Source organism: Bombina bombina, chromosome 6, assembly GCF_027579735.1.
Source record: "Bombina bombina isolate aBomBom1 chromosome 6, aBomBom1.pri, whole genome shotgun sequence".
In the NCBI taxonomy this organism is placed as follows: Eukaryota; Metazoa; Chordata; class Amphibia; order Anura; family Bombinatoridae; genus Bombina; species Bombina bombina.
In genome coordinates, this window is record NC_069504.1 from 889,608,627 (window position 1) to 889,625,446 (window position 16,820).

General features: G+C 40.4%; 1 protein-coding gene across 1 annotated transcript; it reads right to left on the reverse strand.

The window, feature by feature from the left end:
- Window positions 1–11,399: 11,399 nt before the first annotated feature.
- On the reverse strand, window positions 11,400–16,185 carry CLDN7 (claudin 7). Its single transcript, XM_053718442.1, has 4 exons — window positions 15,663–16,185; window positions 12,678–12,842; window positions 12,335–12,419; window positions 11,400–12,160 (listed from the first exon to the last, which is right to left on the reverse strand). Exons 1-4 carry the CDS (start codon window positions 15,883–15,885, stop codon window positions 11,992–11,994), a joined length of 642 nt encoding a protein of 213 aa, XP_053574417.1. The 5' UTR covers window positions 15,886–16,185; the 3' UTR covers window positions 11,400–11,991.
- Between the last annotated feature and the right edge of the window lie 635 nt (window positions 16,186–16,820).

The following is a 16,820-nucleotide window of genomic DNA, read 5'->3' on the forward strand; positions in this document are numbered from 1 at the left end:
GTAGATGTCAGCACAATAAGTAATTATAAGATTAGTACTATTGTGAAACAGTGAGGAACTTGCAGCACAAAAGATGAATTCAAACGTACATGACATAGCAGCCATTGTATTGTAATTACCACACCCCCCCAAAAAAAAACAAACAAACAAGTAATTCTGCTTTTTATAATCACTGCACATAGCGTTTACTTAAAGGGGCACTGTACTGTGTATTTTTCCGCTTTAATGTGTTTACCTGCTGGGATGTTCTTTACTAATAGCTTGTTTACCTTTAGTCATCTGAAATAGCTAGTTTTGCAAGTTGTATTCCCACCTATACCAAAGTATTGGTTATAGAAAAGCTTTAGAATAAATCACACTTGAAGTGGGGGGAGGTACTAAAATGTTAATTTTCCATTGTTCTCCCTGTGTATACAGTAAGAGATAAAGGACATTGTGTATATACATATAGATATGATGTATACTCTCCCTGCAAGATCAGTCCATTTGATTGGGTTGTTTCAATGTATATATAAAAAAATACACCTAAAGGGGCAAGTTCCTATACATTTTATACTTTGCAGCTAGTTTAAAGGGACAGACAAGTCAAAATTAAACTTTACTGATTCAGATAGAGCATGCCATTTTTTATTTTTTTTAAATAATCTTTTATTGAGGTTTTGCGCAAAAGAAAAAGAGCATATAATGAATGTCAGAACATAAATAACACAATATTCATGAAACACAATATAAGGATAAAGAAATACACAGCTGATTGCTATAATCTAAACTTCTGAAACCTCTTTTTTATACTTTTAGGAGCTTACATGAATAACTAATTAACTGGCCGCTTGTGGGCGCTTTGATATAGGTAATACTGGAAAGGCGTGTTAGTTATATTTTAGACCCTTATGGGTCGAGTGATACTTAATAGATTTGAAAATATATGTACAATTTAATAATCAGCGGGGGAAACACTGTTAGGAAATTATCACATACGAATAAGATAGTTAGCTTTATGTAAAAGATATGACTTTAGTATATGGGATGCATGCATATTGGCTGAGATAGGATGCTGATGAAACTAACAGTAACTCTTTATCAGGGATTATATGTTGTTAAATAAGTGAGGCGTTTATAACTGGGTATTGTTGCTTCGGACTACTTAATTGGGATCCTTCCCACCATCGCCGGCTAAAGGAAGGCGATTTGGACCTTCTACATGCTAATGAAACATATAGAATATGAATACATATGTAAACAAAATCGCCATCTGCAACAATGATAGTGATGACTTGTAGATAACATGGAAATAACAATATTATTGAGGTTTATAAGAGCATATTACGAGAACTACTGATGCTAATTGTACCTGAATGATTGTGAAACAATTAATTGAGTGGTTATAAACATCATCTGACAACAGTTAATTATGCACAAGTGTTTAAACAATAATATCCATGTTCTTAAAGGTTATGAGATCTTATATGATGAGATTGTAAAGCAGGATGTAATATAGCAAGACAATTGTGCTAAAATATATAAAGAGTTACGGCAATGTCCCTAATGGTTTTGGGAGCTTACACAATGATAGCAGGCTGTAGTATACCAAGTGACTTGTGTAAAAGCATATAAATAATTACGGCGAAGTTCTATGAAGTTAGGATAGCTTATACACTAAGGCTCTGTAATGCTAGGAGGCTATGTGAGAACAAGGAGTAGATCTTGTGAATAAGAAAATTAAAATAAGCCAATAATGAAACAGTATATATCTGTCTCGCTCATGTCTAGTAGATCTGAGCAGGGTTAGCAGGCTGAGTTATGTAGGAGGTAGGGAACAGAATGGGTTTCCATATAATGTCAGTTAAATCTTGTAGATCACTGTTACAAAAGGGACGCTGGGTAATGTGGAGAGGATGTGGACTACAGTAACTATTGTCCTAATTGGGCAACAATAAGGTATGCTAGGGTATGCTGCTTCCGTGTTGAAGTGATCTTAGAAGAGGAGGACCTTTACAAATGGTGTCAGCAACTGTTGAAGGGGACAAACTAGTAATGAACATGTTAAAAATCATGACATGCAAACGAGTATTCTTTTAACTGAAATGGACAACTCCCTTATCTTTTCATCAGCTTGTTAAAATTAGGTTAAGTAACATAAGACAAGGACATTTGGTATGATTAGGGTGCCATCAAAAACACCATAAGAGTTCTAGGTCCTAAAGATATATTGAGAATTAATCTGTGTAAGTTATTGGAGTTGTAGCCAAAACCCTAGAGATAACAGCAATAAATTCAAAAAGGGAGCTTTTCAGGATACCGTCATTGTCCAGACTTATCATACTTAATTCCTATTCTCTGCAACTAATATCCCATAGTTCGATTGATTAGTTAAAGGAGGCCTTGTCTGCTAACTGTGTAAGACAAGCTGGACGCATATGCCTAAGTAAGCTGCTGTCAAATACTTGTGTCAGCAGAGTGTAATGCCTGTGGTTCCTAGCCGACTCCCCTTTTGTTGTGAATGGTAGTCGGATACGACCTGAGATCCACTGTTTGTAATACATCTGTCGGTTGAGCACAAAGTCCCCTAGAGAGTGCAGGAGCATTGCTACCATCAGGAAGAGTATGTGGTCCGTGCTCCACGACTTGTCTTGGCTCCTGACATAATGCTCCCTGTATGATCCGGTTAGCTGTCTCAAGCTGGGGTGCTGATAGATCTACGGCGTTGTGGGAGCTAAGCTCATGTGGCATCGCTCCAACTAGATCATCACTGAGACTTTCCCGTAGGCTGAACGCAGGACTGTAGGCTGCTATGGAATCATGGTAGTCGCCATCCCGGATAGGATCTTGAACCTGCCCTTCCCCATCACCTCCAATAAAATTCCTCTCAAGAGCCTGCAAATGACCTCCTTCTCTTACCTGAGGGCCGGCCGTATCCCCCGGTGCGTGAGTGAGCGAGGAATATGAGGCATTCTGTGTCTGTTGAGAGGCATAGAATAGGGCACTATTTCGGAAATTTGATCTGTACGGCTTATTCTGAGCTTGTGTACATCGTAGAGTGTTCATCTGTCTCCTCCATTGTCGCTGCAGATTTACCCCCGTGCTCGACGTCAGACTGTTAAATCCTCCATTCTTTGATTGGGCATATTATACAGAGCTGTTGTATTATTCACTGCGTACCCGGTTACTAGGGGGGGGGTGCTGGGATAGTTCCTTCTAGCGATCGAAACAGTAAGGCCTGGCGGTCCCGTTTAGGGCTCTTCAAAATGTAATAAGGTTGTCAATCAGTGCAGGAAAATATCCTCTTCTCATTAAAATAAAAATCTGTACTGGATGATTTGAGATTAGATTTGATTTCTTGGTGGATTGAGGATCTTCAGAAGAGAGCCCTTAAAAAAAAGCTTGTCCAGACACGACCCCCATGTAACTATTTTTTTTTTTTACCAGCGTTTACTGTTGCACCATTAAATATAGTGGAATTTCAACAAATGCATAGTAAAAAGGTCAGAGCATGCCATTTTAACTGGTATCATCAAATTTGCTTTGTTCTTTTGGTATTCTTAGTTGAAGGCTAAACCTAGGTAGGCTCATAGGCTGAGCCCAGCCCTGTTAGGACAGTATTCAACGTCCTAACGGCATGAAGGGGTTAACTTGTTTTAAAAGTTTTGAGACTTGGCTGAAATGTTATTCTAGAGCAACAAACAGAATTGTCTTGTAATTACAAGCTGTTTACTATGCATTTAAGAGAATACTTAAGGCCATATCTTCTCTTTACTTTTTTTTTCTCCTCTCTTTATTAACGCCATCTTTTTCTCCACTTTCCCTCTCCAATCTCGGCCCCTGTTTACTCTCTCAGAAGTAGCAATCAAGGGGCCAATTAAACAATGTGCGGATCATGTCTGCCGCACATTGATAAATGCAAACAGCATACGCTGTCGGCATTTATCATTGCACAAGCATTTCTAGTGCAATGCCACCCCCTGCACATTCGCGGCTGATTGTCAATCACCCCGACCGTATGGAAGCTGTCTGTTGCCTCAGAGGTGGCGGACGAGTTAAGGAGCAGGAGTCTTAAGACGGAAACGGGTGCATTTGAGCCTTAATAAATCAGCCCTGTCCTCAGGCCTCATTTTGTGGGTAACTGAACAAAGCACAGGTGAAATAATCAGCTGATTAGTAAACATGGCCTGAGAACAGGTCTGAAAACCAGTGCCCTAGAGGAATAACATATCCTTGTTCTTTCATGGATATAGAATAGGCCTTTATGTAATATCTGTAGACATTCACTAACTAACTTCCACTCGCCAATGGCTAGTGGAATTTTTGAGCCCTGATCTATAATATATATAGCTAAACTTGTCCTAAAATATTTAGTACACACCTACTATGTACATGTCAGAAGACTGAAATGGCAGCAATAGTAAAGAAAACTGCTTATGTAATAAAATTCTGTCCTCAATATAATAAGTCATGCCCAGTAATACCAAGTAGAATGTGGGTGGGTTCACCAACTTTATTAAAGGCTTCATATACAGTATATGTATAGTTATTTACATTTTCATGTGCGTATGTATGAGATTACATGTGTATGCACGTGCATTTCTGCAATTTTAAGAAATTACAAGCACATTGCTCAAAAAGATAACATCTATTGCATGTGGGGGGCTAATCTTAAACATTTCGCCAAAGGGAAGGCCCACTGTCTTAGACTTTGGAAAGCTCTGGCATAGACCTAGATAACCTGCATCCATTACTTGTGGGATATTCTCCTTCCCAACAGGAAGTTGCAAGAGGACACTCACAGCAGTGCTGTCTATATAGCTCCTCCCCTAACTGCCACCCCCAGTCATTCTCTTGCAACTCTCGACAAGAAAGGATGTATCAAGAGATATGTGGTGACTTAGTGTAGTTTTTTTTACCTTCAATCAAGTGTTTATTTTTAAACGGTACCGGCGTTGTACTGTTTTACTCTCAGGCAGAAATTGGAAGAAGAATCTGCCTGGAGGTTGATGATCTTAGCTGTTTGTTACTAAGGTCCATTGCTGTTCTCACACATAACTGAAGAGTATGGAAAGAAAACTTCAGTTGGGGGGACGGTTTGCAGATCACCTGCTTTGAGTTATGTTCAGTATATTTTTTTTCTAGAGAGATGACAAGGTCTAGAAAATGCTGTCAATGCCTGATATATTTGAGGTAAGCCTGATACAGTGATTTAACGCCGTTATGCCGGAATAGAACGTCATAACAAACGGCTGTCCTGAAGCCTTCTGTGCTTCTAGGACTTGATCGCGGTCTGGAGGGCGTTCCTAGGGTTGTAGGGACGCCCCCCAGATGCAATCCAATAATTGAAATCTCGCGATCGTATGCACGATCGCGTAGTTTCAATTTGTCTACATCGGAACAGGTGTTCCGATGTAGGCACTTTAACCCTGTCACTAAAGGGTTAACTGGGATCATGCTTACAAGATAAGGGTAATCTTCATGTTAACTCTCATATTACTTAGTGTAAAAACGTTTGCATAACTTACAGGAAAAAAACGTTTTTTTCTCTGAGGGTGATAAATCTTTATTTGGGGCCTAGTTTTCCACATGGCTTGTTAGATCACTCCTAGGAGTACTTTTTTAAGGCCCTCTGACATTGAGTGCATGGTGGGAGGGGCCTATTTTCACGCAGTTGATATTCAGACTGAGACATCCAGCTTCCCTAAAGGAGTCCTCTGGCAGCTAGGACTGCTATAGAGGGTTTTTATCCTGCAAAAATCATGTTTAAGAGCAACAACAGAGCTGTGGCCGTGTGTTTGACTGTTTAACGGTTTTACCGTTTTTCTAATTTGGTTTGGGGCCTAAGGGGTTAATCATCCATTTGCAAGTGGGTGCAATGCTGCTTTAGTCTTATACACACTAAAAATTTCGTAGAGTTTACTACTTTTTAACACTGTTTTGCAGTTTATGTGGTAGTTTTTGTTTAATTGCTTTTTCACATTTATTAAAGTGTTTTCCAAGCTTGCTGGTCTCATTACTAGTCTGTTAAACATGTCTGACAGAGGAAACTACTTGTTCATTATGTTTAAAAGCCATTGTGGAACCCCCTCTTAGAATGTGTACCAAATGCACCTTTCTATAAGTTATAAAGACCATATTATGGGTGTTATAGATTTATCACCAGAGGTTTCTCAGACTGACAAAAGGGAGGTTAAACCACCTAGTTCTCCCAATGTGTCAGAACCTATTTCTCCAGTGCAAGTGACGCCAAGTACATCTAGCGCGTCCAATGCGTTTACCTTACAAGACATGGCGGCAGTTATGAATCATACCCTCACAGAGGTATTGTCCAAACTGCCAGGGTTACAAGAAAAGCGAGACAGCTCTAGGGCTAGAACAAATACAGAGCTTTCTTCTGCTTTAGTAGCTATGTCTGATATACCCTCACAATGTACAGTAGCCGAAGCAGGAGAGCTTCTATCTGTGGGTGATTTTTCTGATTCAGGGAAGGCGTTACTTCAGTCTGACTCAGAAATGACAGCATTTAAATTTAAGCTTGAACACCTCCGCTTGTTGCTCAGGGAGGTTTTAGTAACTCTGGATGACTGTGACGCCATTGTAGTCCCAGAGAAATTGTGTAAAATGGACAAATACTTTGCAGTGCCTGTTTACACTGTTTTTCCAATCCCTAAGAGGTTTTCAGAAATTATTACGAAGGAATGGGATAGACCAGGTGTACCGTTCTCTCCCCCTCCTGCTTTTAAAAAGATGTTTCCCATAGATGCCGCTACACAGGACTCGTGGCAGACGGTCCCTAAGGTGGAGGGAGCAGTCTCTACCCTAGCTAAGCGTAGAACTATCCCTATCGAGGACAGTTGTGCTTTCCTAGATCCAATGGATAAAAAATTAGAGGGTTTCCTTAAGAAAATCTTTATACAACAAGGTTTTATTCTCCAGCCTCTTGCATGCATTGCCCAAGTCACTGCTGCAGCGGCTTTCTGGTTCGAGTCTCTTAAAGAGGCTCTACAGGTGGAGACCCCATTGGATGATATCCTAGACAGGCTTAAAGCTCTTAAGTTAGCCAATTCATTTATTTCTGACGCCGTTTTTCATTTAACAAGGCTAACGGCTAAGAATTCAGGTTTTGCCATTCAGGCGCGTAGGGCGCTATGGCTTAAATCCTGGTCAGCTGACGTTACTTCAAAGTCTAAGCTTCTCAACATCCCCTTCAAAGGGCAGACCCTATTCGGGCCTGGACTGAAGGAGATTATTTCTGATATTACTGGAGGAAAAGGCCATGCCCTTCCCCAGGATAGGTCCAACAAGTTAAGGACCAAACAGACTAATTTTTGTTCCTTTCGAAACTTCGAGTGGCACAGCTTCAACTTCCTCTACTGCAAAACAAGAAGGAAATTTTGCCCAGTCCAAGCCAGTCTGGAGACCTAACCAGGCTTGGAGCAAGGGAAAGCAGGCCAAAAAACCTGCTGCTGCCTCTAAAACAGCATGAAGAAGTAGCCCCCGATCCAGGACCGGATCTAGTTGGGGGCAGACTTTCTCTCTTCGCCCAGGCTTGGGCAAGAGACATCCAGGATCCCTGGGCTCTGGAGATGGTTTCCCAGGGATATCTTCTGGATTTCAAAGCCTCATCTCCAAAAGGGAGATTTCATCTCTCACAATTATCTGCAAACCAGATAGAGGCATTCTTACGTTTTGTTCAAGACCTTCTGGTCATGGGAGTGATTCACCCAGTTCCAAGGGAGGAACAGGGGCAAGGATTCTATTCAAATCTGTTTATAGTTCCCAAAAAAAGAGGAAACTTTCATACCAATCTTGGATCTCAAGATCCTAAACAAATTTCTCAGGGTCCCATCCTTCAAGATGGAGACTATTCGAACCATCCTACCTATGATCCAGGAGGGTCAATATATGACTACCGTGGACTTAAAGGATGCTTATCTCCACATTCCGATACAGAGACCATCATCAGTTTCTGAGGTTTGGCTTCCTAGACAGGCATTACCAGTTTGTGGCTCTTCCCTTCGGGTTAGCCATGGCACCAAGAATCTTTACGAAGGTTCTAGGGTCCCTACTGGCGGTTCTAAGGCCACGAGGCATAGTGGTGGCTCCTTACCTAGACGACATTCTGATACAGGCGTCGAATTTTCAAATCGCCAAGTCCCATACGGACATTGTTCTGGCATTCCTGAGGTCTCATGGGTGGAAGGTGAACGAAGAAAAGAGTTCTCTATCCCCTCTCACAAGAGATTCCTTCCTAGCAACTCTGATAGATTCAGTAGAAATGAAGATTTTTCTGACAGAGTTCAGGTTGTCAAAGCTTCTAACTTCCTGCCGTGCTCTTTATTCTACTTCTCAGCCATCAGTGGCTCAGTGTATGGAAGTAATCAGCTTGATGGTAGCGGCAATGGACATAGTTCTGTTTGCCCATCTACATCTCAGACCACTGCAACTTTGCATGCTCAAATCAGTGGAATGGGGATTACACAGATTTGTCCCCTCTGCTAAATCTGGATCAAGAGACCAGAGATTCTCTTCTCTGGTGGGTCTCCGGTCCATCTGTCCAGGAGAATGAGCTTCCGCAGGCCAGATTGGACTATAGTGACGACAGATGCCAGCCTTCTGGGCTGGGGCGCAGTCTGGAACTCCCTGAAGGCTCAGGGTTCTGGAACTAAGAGCGATATTCAATGCTCTTCAGGCTTGGCCTCAGCTAGCTGCGGTCAGGTTCATCAGATTTCAGTCAGACAACATCACGACTAGCCTAAATCAATCATCAGGGGGGGTACAAAGAGCCTGGCGATGTTGGAGGTTTCAAAGATAATTATATGGGCAGAGGTTCACTCTTGCCATCTCTCAGCTATCCATATCCCAGGAGTAGAGAACTGGATTTCCTAAGTCGGCAGACTTTTCATCCGGGGGAGTGGGAACTCCATCCGGAGGTATTTGCCCAGTTGATTCATCTATGGGACAAACCAGAACTGGATCTCATGGCGTCTCGTCAGAACGCCAAGCTTCCTTGTTACGGGTCCAGGGATCCCAAGGCAGCGCCCTGGTCCTTCAGCCTGGCTTATGTGTTTCCACCGTTTCCTCTGCTCCCTCGTCTGATTGCCAAGATCAAACAGGAGAGAGCTTCTGTGATTTTGATAGCTCCTGCATGGCCACACAGGACTTGGTATGCAGATCTAGTGGACATGTCATCCTTTCCACCATGGACTGCTGCTGAGGCAGGACCTTCTACTTCAAGGTCCTTTCAAACATCCAAATCTAATTTCTCTGCGTCTGACTGCTTGGAGATTGAACGCTTGATTCATTGGTGTGAATCCAAGGGTTACTCATGGAGTAAAGTCAGGATTCCTAGAATCTTATCCTTTCTCCAAGAGGGATTGGAGAAAGGATTGTCTGCTAGTTCCTTAAAGGGACAGATTTCTGCTCTATCTATTCTTTTGCACAAACATCTGGCTGAGGTTCCAGACGTTCAGGCATTTTCTCAGGCTTTAGTTAGAATTAAGCCTGTGTTTAAACCTGTTGCTCCGCCATGGAGTTTAAACTTAGTTCTTAAGGTTCTTCAAGGGGTTCCGTTTGAACCTTTGTATTCCATAGATATTAAACTTTTATCTTGGAAAGTTCTGTTTCTAGTAGCTATCTCCTCAGCTTGAAGAGTTTAGTTATCTGCTTTACAGTGTGATTTCCCTTATCTGATTTTCCATGCAGATAAGCAGTTTTACGTACCAAACCTGGGTTTCTTCCTAAAGGTAATATCTAATAAGAACATCAATCAGGAGATTGTTGTTCCTTCATTATGTCCTAATCCTTCCTCAAAGAAGGAATGTCTTTTACACAATCTTGATGTGGTTCATGCTTTTAAGTTTTATTTTCAAGCTACAAAGGATTTTCGTCAAACATCTGCTTTGTTTGTTGTCTACTCTGGACAGAGGAGAGGCCAAAAGGCTTCAGCAACTTCTTTCTTTTTGGCTAAGAAGTATAATCCGCTTAGCTTATGAGACTGCTGGCCAGCAGCCTCCTGAAAATATTACAGCTCATTCCACTAGAGCGGTGGCTTCCACATGGGCTTTTAAAAATGAGGCCTCTGTTGAACAGATTTGTAAGGCGGCGACTTGGTCTTCGCTTCACACTTTTTCTAAATTCTACACTTTTGCTTCTTCGGAGGCTATTTTTGGGAGAAAGGTCTTACAGGCAGTGGTGCCTTCCGTTTAAGTTCCTGCCTTATCCCTCCCTTCATCCGTGTCATAAAGCTTTGGTATCCCACAAGTAATGGATGAACCCGTGGACTGGATACACCTTTACAAGAGAAAACAAAATTTATGCTTACCTGATAAATTTATTTCTCTTGTGGTGTATCCAGTCCACAGCCCGCCCTGTCATTTTAAGGCAGGTGTTTTTTGTTTTTAAACTACAGTCACCACTGCACCCTATAATTTCTCTTTTTCTTGCTCGTCTTCGGTTGAATGACTGGGGGTGGCAGTTAGGGGAGGAGCTATATAGACAGCTCTGCTGTGGGTGTCCTCTTGCAACTTCCTGTTGGGAAGGAGAATATCCCACAAGTAATGGATGATCCGTGGACTGGATACACTACAAGAGATAAATTTATCAGGTAAGCATAAATTATGTTTTGATCGCACTCTGACCATTTTACCCATTACTGATTGTACATATTAGTGAAGCGGTTACACACATTGGGGCTTGATAGTGCTTTAGGAGCACTGCACAACCCAGTTAGAGGCCCAACTACAGTATATATTTACCGATAACTGATTTAGGGTGTAAAAATGCATCATAAACGCAGCATCATGATACATTTAATTACAATACAATTCATATAAGTATATAGACAGCTCTGCTGGGGGTGTCCTCTTGCAACTTCCTGTTGGGAAGAATATCCCACAAGTAATGGATGAACCCGTGGACTGGATACACCACAAGAGAAATAAATTTATCAGGTAAGCATAAATTTTGTTTTTTATGCACATGTCATTGAGAACAGGTAAAAAAAAAATAAAAAAATTAACAGCTATCCCTCTTTCAAATTTTGACATATTGGGAGGTATGTGACAGGCTCATCAGGCATCATTTACAACCATGACATTGACATTCATTCACAGACAATCATGAATATATATATATATATATATATATATATATATATATATATATATATATATATATATATATATATATATATATATATATATATATATATATATATATACATATACATATACATATATATATACATACATACACACACTGTATTAGGCTACAATGTGTGATTTTGTAAAATTTTGGGATGGTGGAGTGCCACTGGATTTTTTTTTAATGCAAATCACTGCTATAGGGAATAAGCTGGCCCCAGTATGAATATAAAAATGTACATGTGGTGAGGTAAAGAAAGGGAGTCGATAACATTTCTATTTTCAAAAACATTTTTTTATTTACAAAAACATTAGAATTGAACACCTGCTAAAAATATGAAAAAAATGCCATATATGTGGGAAAGTCCTGGTAGTGAGTTTTGCCATAGTCTCCTGCAACTTCTTTTTTGTAGTATGTGCTTCCTCAAATTATAACATGGGAGTTTAAGTATTAAAAAAAAAAACAGGGTGAGGGTGAAACAGGCAGCTTTTAGAGTAAGTCACTTACACAAATAAACTACTGCCCTCCAAAAAAAAAAACAAAAAAAAAAACACAAACACATTTAGGGAGGAGGAGAAATAAAATGCAGCTGACCCCTATACTCCTTGTATAGAGCTTGAAATCTGAGAACTGGGAATCCCACGAAAAAACATCCCATTTTACGCAAAACAGTGCTGCTTCCTAAAACATGGCCATCTAGTAACTTCCTTTTTGTGCACAAGTAGTAAGAAGAAAGTTGCCAAGCAGTCATCTTTGAGCAAGATTCTGTTGCGCCTTCAGTGCTGTATCGCAGGGTGCTGGGAGTCTCCAGAGACAGGGGACATGCTGCTTTCAACAGATTTAAAAACAAAACCCCAAAAGAAATCAGACATATTCTTTGCCACTTGAAGGGGCCTTGGTGCGTGCACCGCCCTTGGGATATCTGGTATTGTAGTTGTTTTTACGTGGACAAGAGCAAGCTAACAGAGCACCACCAAGAATGACCAGAAGAGATCCAGCCCAGCCAAGGAAAACTCCGGCTCCAAACTCATACCTGTAGTTGTAAAAAAATAAATAAATTTAAAACCACACAAAAAAAAAAAAAAAATTGTAGCACAATTTTCAAAGAATAAATAAAAATGTTTTGTAATTTACAAAATAGAATAGGGCTGTTAAAACATGTGTAGACATTGTGCAATATTAAACAAAGCCTCCTTATATTACTTACTTTGTGTTGACTGGGGTAAGTGGGTTATAGAAATCCCGGATTATTTGATGGCCATACCAGGAGCAGGCTATGAGAGCAGCTAGACCTGTAGATAGGGGTGAAAATTCAATAAGCATGAAGAAAATGGACAAAACAGTCAAATAAAGTGGAGAGAAAAAAAAAAAAAGCCTCAAATTTGTCTTTACTCTTTAGATGCTAAAATGTGTTTACAGCCCTCTGGAATCCAATGAGGGGCAGTAGAGACTAGGGTGGCAGTGCTATATAGAATGGAGCAGCAGAGTTGCAGCAAAGTACAGGAAAACTATAGCCACACTGATATATGGAATGAGGCAACCAGACTCACCTGCAAGCAAGAAGACAAAGCCTCCAGTCATGGCAATGCGAGCTTTCTTCACTTTATCATCCCCTCCGCACTTAGTACATTTCATCCCCATAGTAGAAACTGCAAGGCCAAAGACTCCCACCACAATAGAGAGCACCATAAGCGCTCTTGTTGCCTGCAGAGCAGCTAAAGAAACAAAACAAGCATGACAAGTTTAGGGGTAATCTAAATAAACTGTTGATAGAGTGAGCATTTTAATTTGTCAACATAGTAACCTCCACAGGGAACAGAATTAAATTTAGTAAACTGCACTTGCTACATAAGATCGTGTTAATGTTTCAGATCCCACTTCCCATTACTAAGATGTATTGATAAAACTACACAGAGCAAGATGTGACAGACCCCAGCCTTGATCTAGATACCATTTTGTCCTCTTACACTGGATGTGAATGGTTTGTCCACATCCGGTGTAGGACAAAATGGTGTGTAGATTAGTAGGGCCTGTCACATCTTGCTCCAGATACCTGAAACATTCTTGGCAATCCTAAACACTGCAGTTCACCTTTGCACCATTATTCAACCCTCCTCACATTAGTATCAAGGGAAACATCAGTAGCATTTAACTGTAAATGAGCTCCGAAATGATCTCACTATAAACATTATGAAACACTCGTTAATTCAACTGGAGATCCCCAGGTGACAAACTTCCTCATGAGACACCTGGGTGTGACAGGGGGGAGGGAGTTTCACAGAAACCATAGAGTTACAGAAAGAAAAGGAGAACAACAAAACCACGAAACTGCACAAAAGCAGCAAAGGGCCCCCTCAGTAAACAAAAAAAAACCAACACATGAGGTTTTAGTACTAATCTGAAGTCCAACATAGGCATGTCTGAGGGCCACCTATCATTTTCCCATTGATAAGCCAATCTAATGTGTGCAGGTAAGATGGCAACCCTAACTGCCAATCAGCCAAACAATGGTGAGCAGTTCACTTTTTCCTTATTCAAAAGGACATGGTATGATCATAAATTACATATTCTAAGGAACAAGTCCCTTGAAGATGGCTATGACAAACCCATTAACTCAAGGTATGGATATAGCAATAGCCAGACATGTGCACAATTAATACACAGTAAAAGAGAAGACATTTGTGTTGGAACCTGCCTCCCAATTTGGCCGCCAACCTTTCCAAAGGTTCAAACATGTCATAACACACACAATTATGTTACAAAGGATAAGGCAATATAACCACTATAGATTGATAGGAGCTGCTTTAGTTATTAGAATCTTTGTTCTGAATCAATGTGGCTTCCTTAAAGGAACAGTAAAGTAAAAATTAAACTTATGATTGAGAGCATGCAATTTTTAACAAATTTCCCCAATTTGCTTCTGTTATCAAATTTGCTTTGTTCTCTTGGTATCTTTTATTGAGTAAAACTAGGAGGGCTCACCTCACAACTTTTTAGCACTATTTTGCAGCAGTGTTTTGCAATATTAATTGTACCTTTGTTATACAATGTTGCAAAACACTGCTGCAATAGAATACTAGACATGTGCATACTCCTGAGATGAGCCTTCCTAGTTTTACTCTTCAATGATAGACACCAAGAGAACAAAGCAAGTTTGATAACCAAAGTAATTGGGAAAGTTGTTTAAAATTGCATGATCAGAATTATGAAAGTTTAATTTTGACTTTACTGAGTCTTAACCATGTAACATTATAGAATATTTCCTGGTTTGATCAGGAAGGACCTACGCAACCAGTAGGTACACAGTGATAACCTTAGCGGTAACAAAGCCTTATCAGTCACCACAATGAAAAAAAAATATATAATGGGAATGCCAAACAGAGGTTAACAAAAGGTACACAAACCTTAGATTGTCACTATCTGATTATATAAAGCACCTATGCCAAAAAAAAGCAGCAGTGTGAAATGTAGCAACCCAAGTTGAAACAAAGGGTTTACTTGCAACCCTGTTCTACTCTAACCTTATATAAATTTGTTTGCTTTCCCTATAAAACTTTGTCTGCAAAATCTAGTTTAGATACTTTGTGTTCTACATACATTATCTTAACTAGCAAAAGGAGTGGCCCTTGTTTTATTTATAAAATATTTTACCAGGAAGGATACATTGAGATGTCTCTTGTTTTCAAGTCCGGGGTTTCCACTAATTACTTCAAATAATTATGCCAATCCCTGTTAAATCAGTTTATTCATAAAACAGCATAAATGTAATACAATACTTTAACTACTCACATCAGATCAAGTTGACTTGTTTTTAGTGATCTGACAGTAAGTGTGCGCCTCTGATATAAAGGATGCATATGACATGGCACTAAGGTATTTTATAGAATCAATGTGCAAAGTTTACTCAACATGGATTTAAAAAAGAAATACTATAAAGACTTTTAAGCACACATTTTTAAAGGAATTAGCAAGGACGATTTTAACTGCGGCAAGACTGATTTATAGACCATTAAAATAAACCAGTCTGACTGGTCTGTGATGTGAGCTGGACTGGCCTCGCCCCAACTACAGGACAGGTGGGGAGGAGCAATTTATACAAGAGGACAGGGGGGTCAGAAACTATCACCCAACTAAGGGCTACACTTCAATAAGTGTACTAAGAACCACAATTCATTATTAAAAATGAAGAAAATTAATCTGCTCTAGAAAAATAAAACCTTTCGGTAGGCACTGTGCCAGGGCACCTGTCTCCAGTAAAACAGGTGCTAGCTACTTACTGCACCATAAGCAGGTTTCAAATGAAATAGCCCTACCTAGATTACTCTGTAGGCTACCCCTTTGCGCTGCTGCTTTGATAAATAAGGCTTTAGCTGATTAGGAGCTGATCTAATGTTTGATTACAGAATAAATAAAAAAACACACATTAAGAGCTTCAATAAAAAGTGTAACCAAGTACAGGTAGCCCATTAGTTACACACCCTGCTTTGTCGCACACAATGTTTGGGTCACCCTTAAACATGATCTGCCGTACTTACTGTCCAATTGTAGAAGGGAGTCATAGACCTTGCACTGAATTTGTCCTGTGCTCTGGGTGACACAGGACATCCATAGACCTTGGTATATGGCTACCGCCGTTATTATATTATCCCCCGCATAAGACGACATTCTCCATTGGGGCAGGATGGTGGCAGCTATCAGTCCTATCCAGCCCAAAAGAGCCATGACAAAGCCAAGTAACTGGAGTCCGGAGTTGGCCATGACTGGTCGAGTGATTAGTTATAAGTCCAGGTATGAAGTAGGAACTCAAGGTCAAATATAGAAACAAGTGTTAAGAAACGAACTCCAGAAAGTGCGCACAAATCAGCACAGTTCACCCCTTGAGACGTGGAATCTCTGGCTTTTGATCCTTGAACAGCGCACTTCTTTAGGGAGACTTCAGCCGCTTCCGCTGTTCTTTTCCGATCCTCCTCTGTAATGCGTGACCCGCCTCTCGCCCTTATCTCCGTCTCACAGACCCGCTCTTATCTGTGCTTCGCCGACGTTAGCAGATACCTGAGACAGGTGGGGCTTTTGCAGTCTTCTTTATGAAAATGCCCCCGCCCCTTGCAATGTATAAGCGCCGCCCACTAGTATCGCAACGTCACAGCTTCAGGTAACAGAGAGAATGTGAGTCAACAGAAACCAATTACATCCGTCAGCTATACATAGGCAAAGCATGCAAAATTTACACATTACAGAGTGGGCTTGGGGCTATGTAACTTCAGGTCATCTGTGTAACAGGGTTGTACATCAGTTGCAGTAATTCAACAGTTATTATAACAAAAAGCAAACCGCTGTGCACAAGTTTTATACAGTTGTGCAATGACTGTCTAGAAACTGTGTGTATGTGTTTATGGAGGAGGGGGAGGAAGTGACTTGGTTACCTTGTTCTCAGGTAAACAAGAGATCGAGTGTCATTAGGCCAGGTTACCTTGGGGGGGAGCGCCATTTTGAATATTGTAGTTTCACTTCCCTTCCTAATTACTGTCTGTGATGCATCTTCACAACAGATTTGATTGTTTGATTTTCTTTCCAGGTACAAAGTTTATTATAGAGTTTATCTAAAAAGTCATATCCACTTTTGTTTTTTAAATTAGTTATACACTTTCTAACTGGAAGAAAATTCAGTGTTTATCTGTATAATACATACACAC

What these genes read in the sequence shown, in the direction of transcription:
- CLDN7 (XM_053718442.1), bottom strand. Translation starts at nt 15,885, where the DNA reads ATGGCCAACTCCGGACTCCAGTTACTTGGCTTTGTCATGGCTCTTTTG. An exon ending in CTTTGTCTTCTTGCTTGCAG is followed by an intron (nt 12,420 to 12,677) that starts GTGAGTCTGGTT and finishes CCCTATCTACAG; the next exon opens with GTCTAGCTGCTCTCATAGCC. An exon ending in CTTACCCCAGTCAACACAAA is followed by an intron (nt 12,161 to 12,334) that starts GTAAGTAATATA and finishes TTACAACTACAG; the next exon opens with GTATGAGTTTGGAGCCGGAG.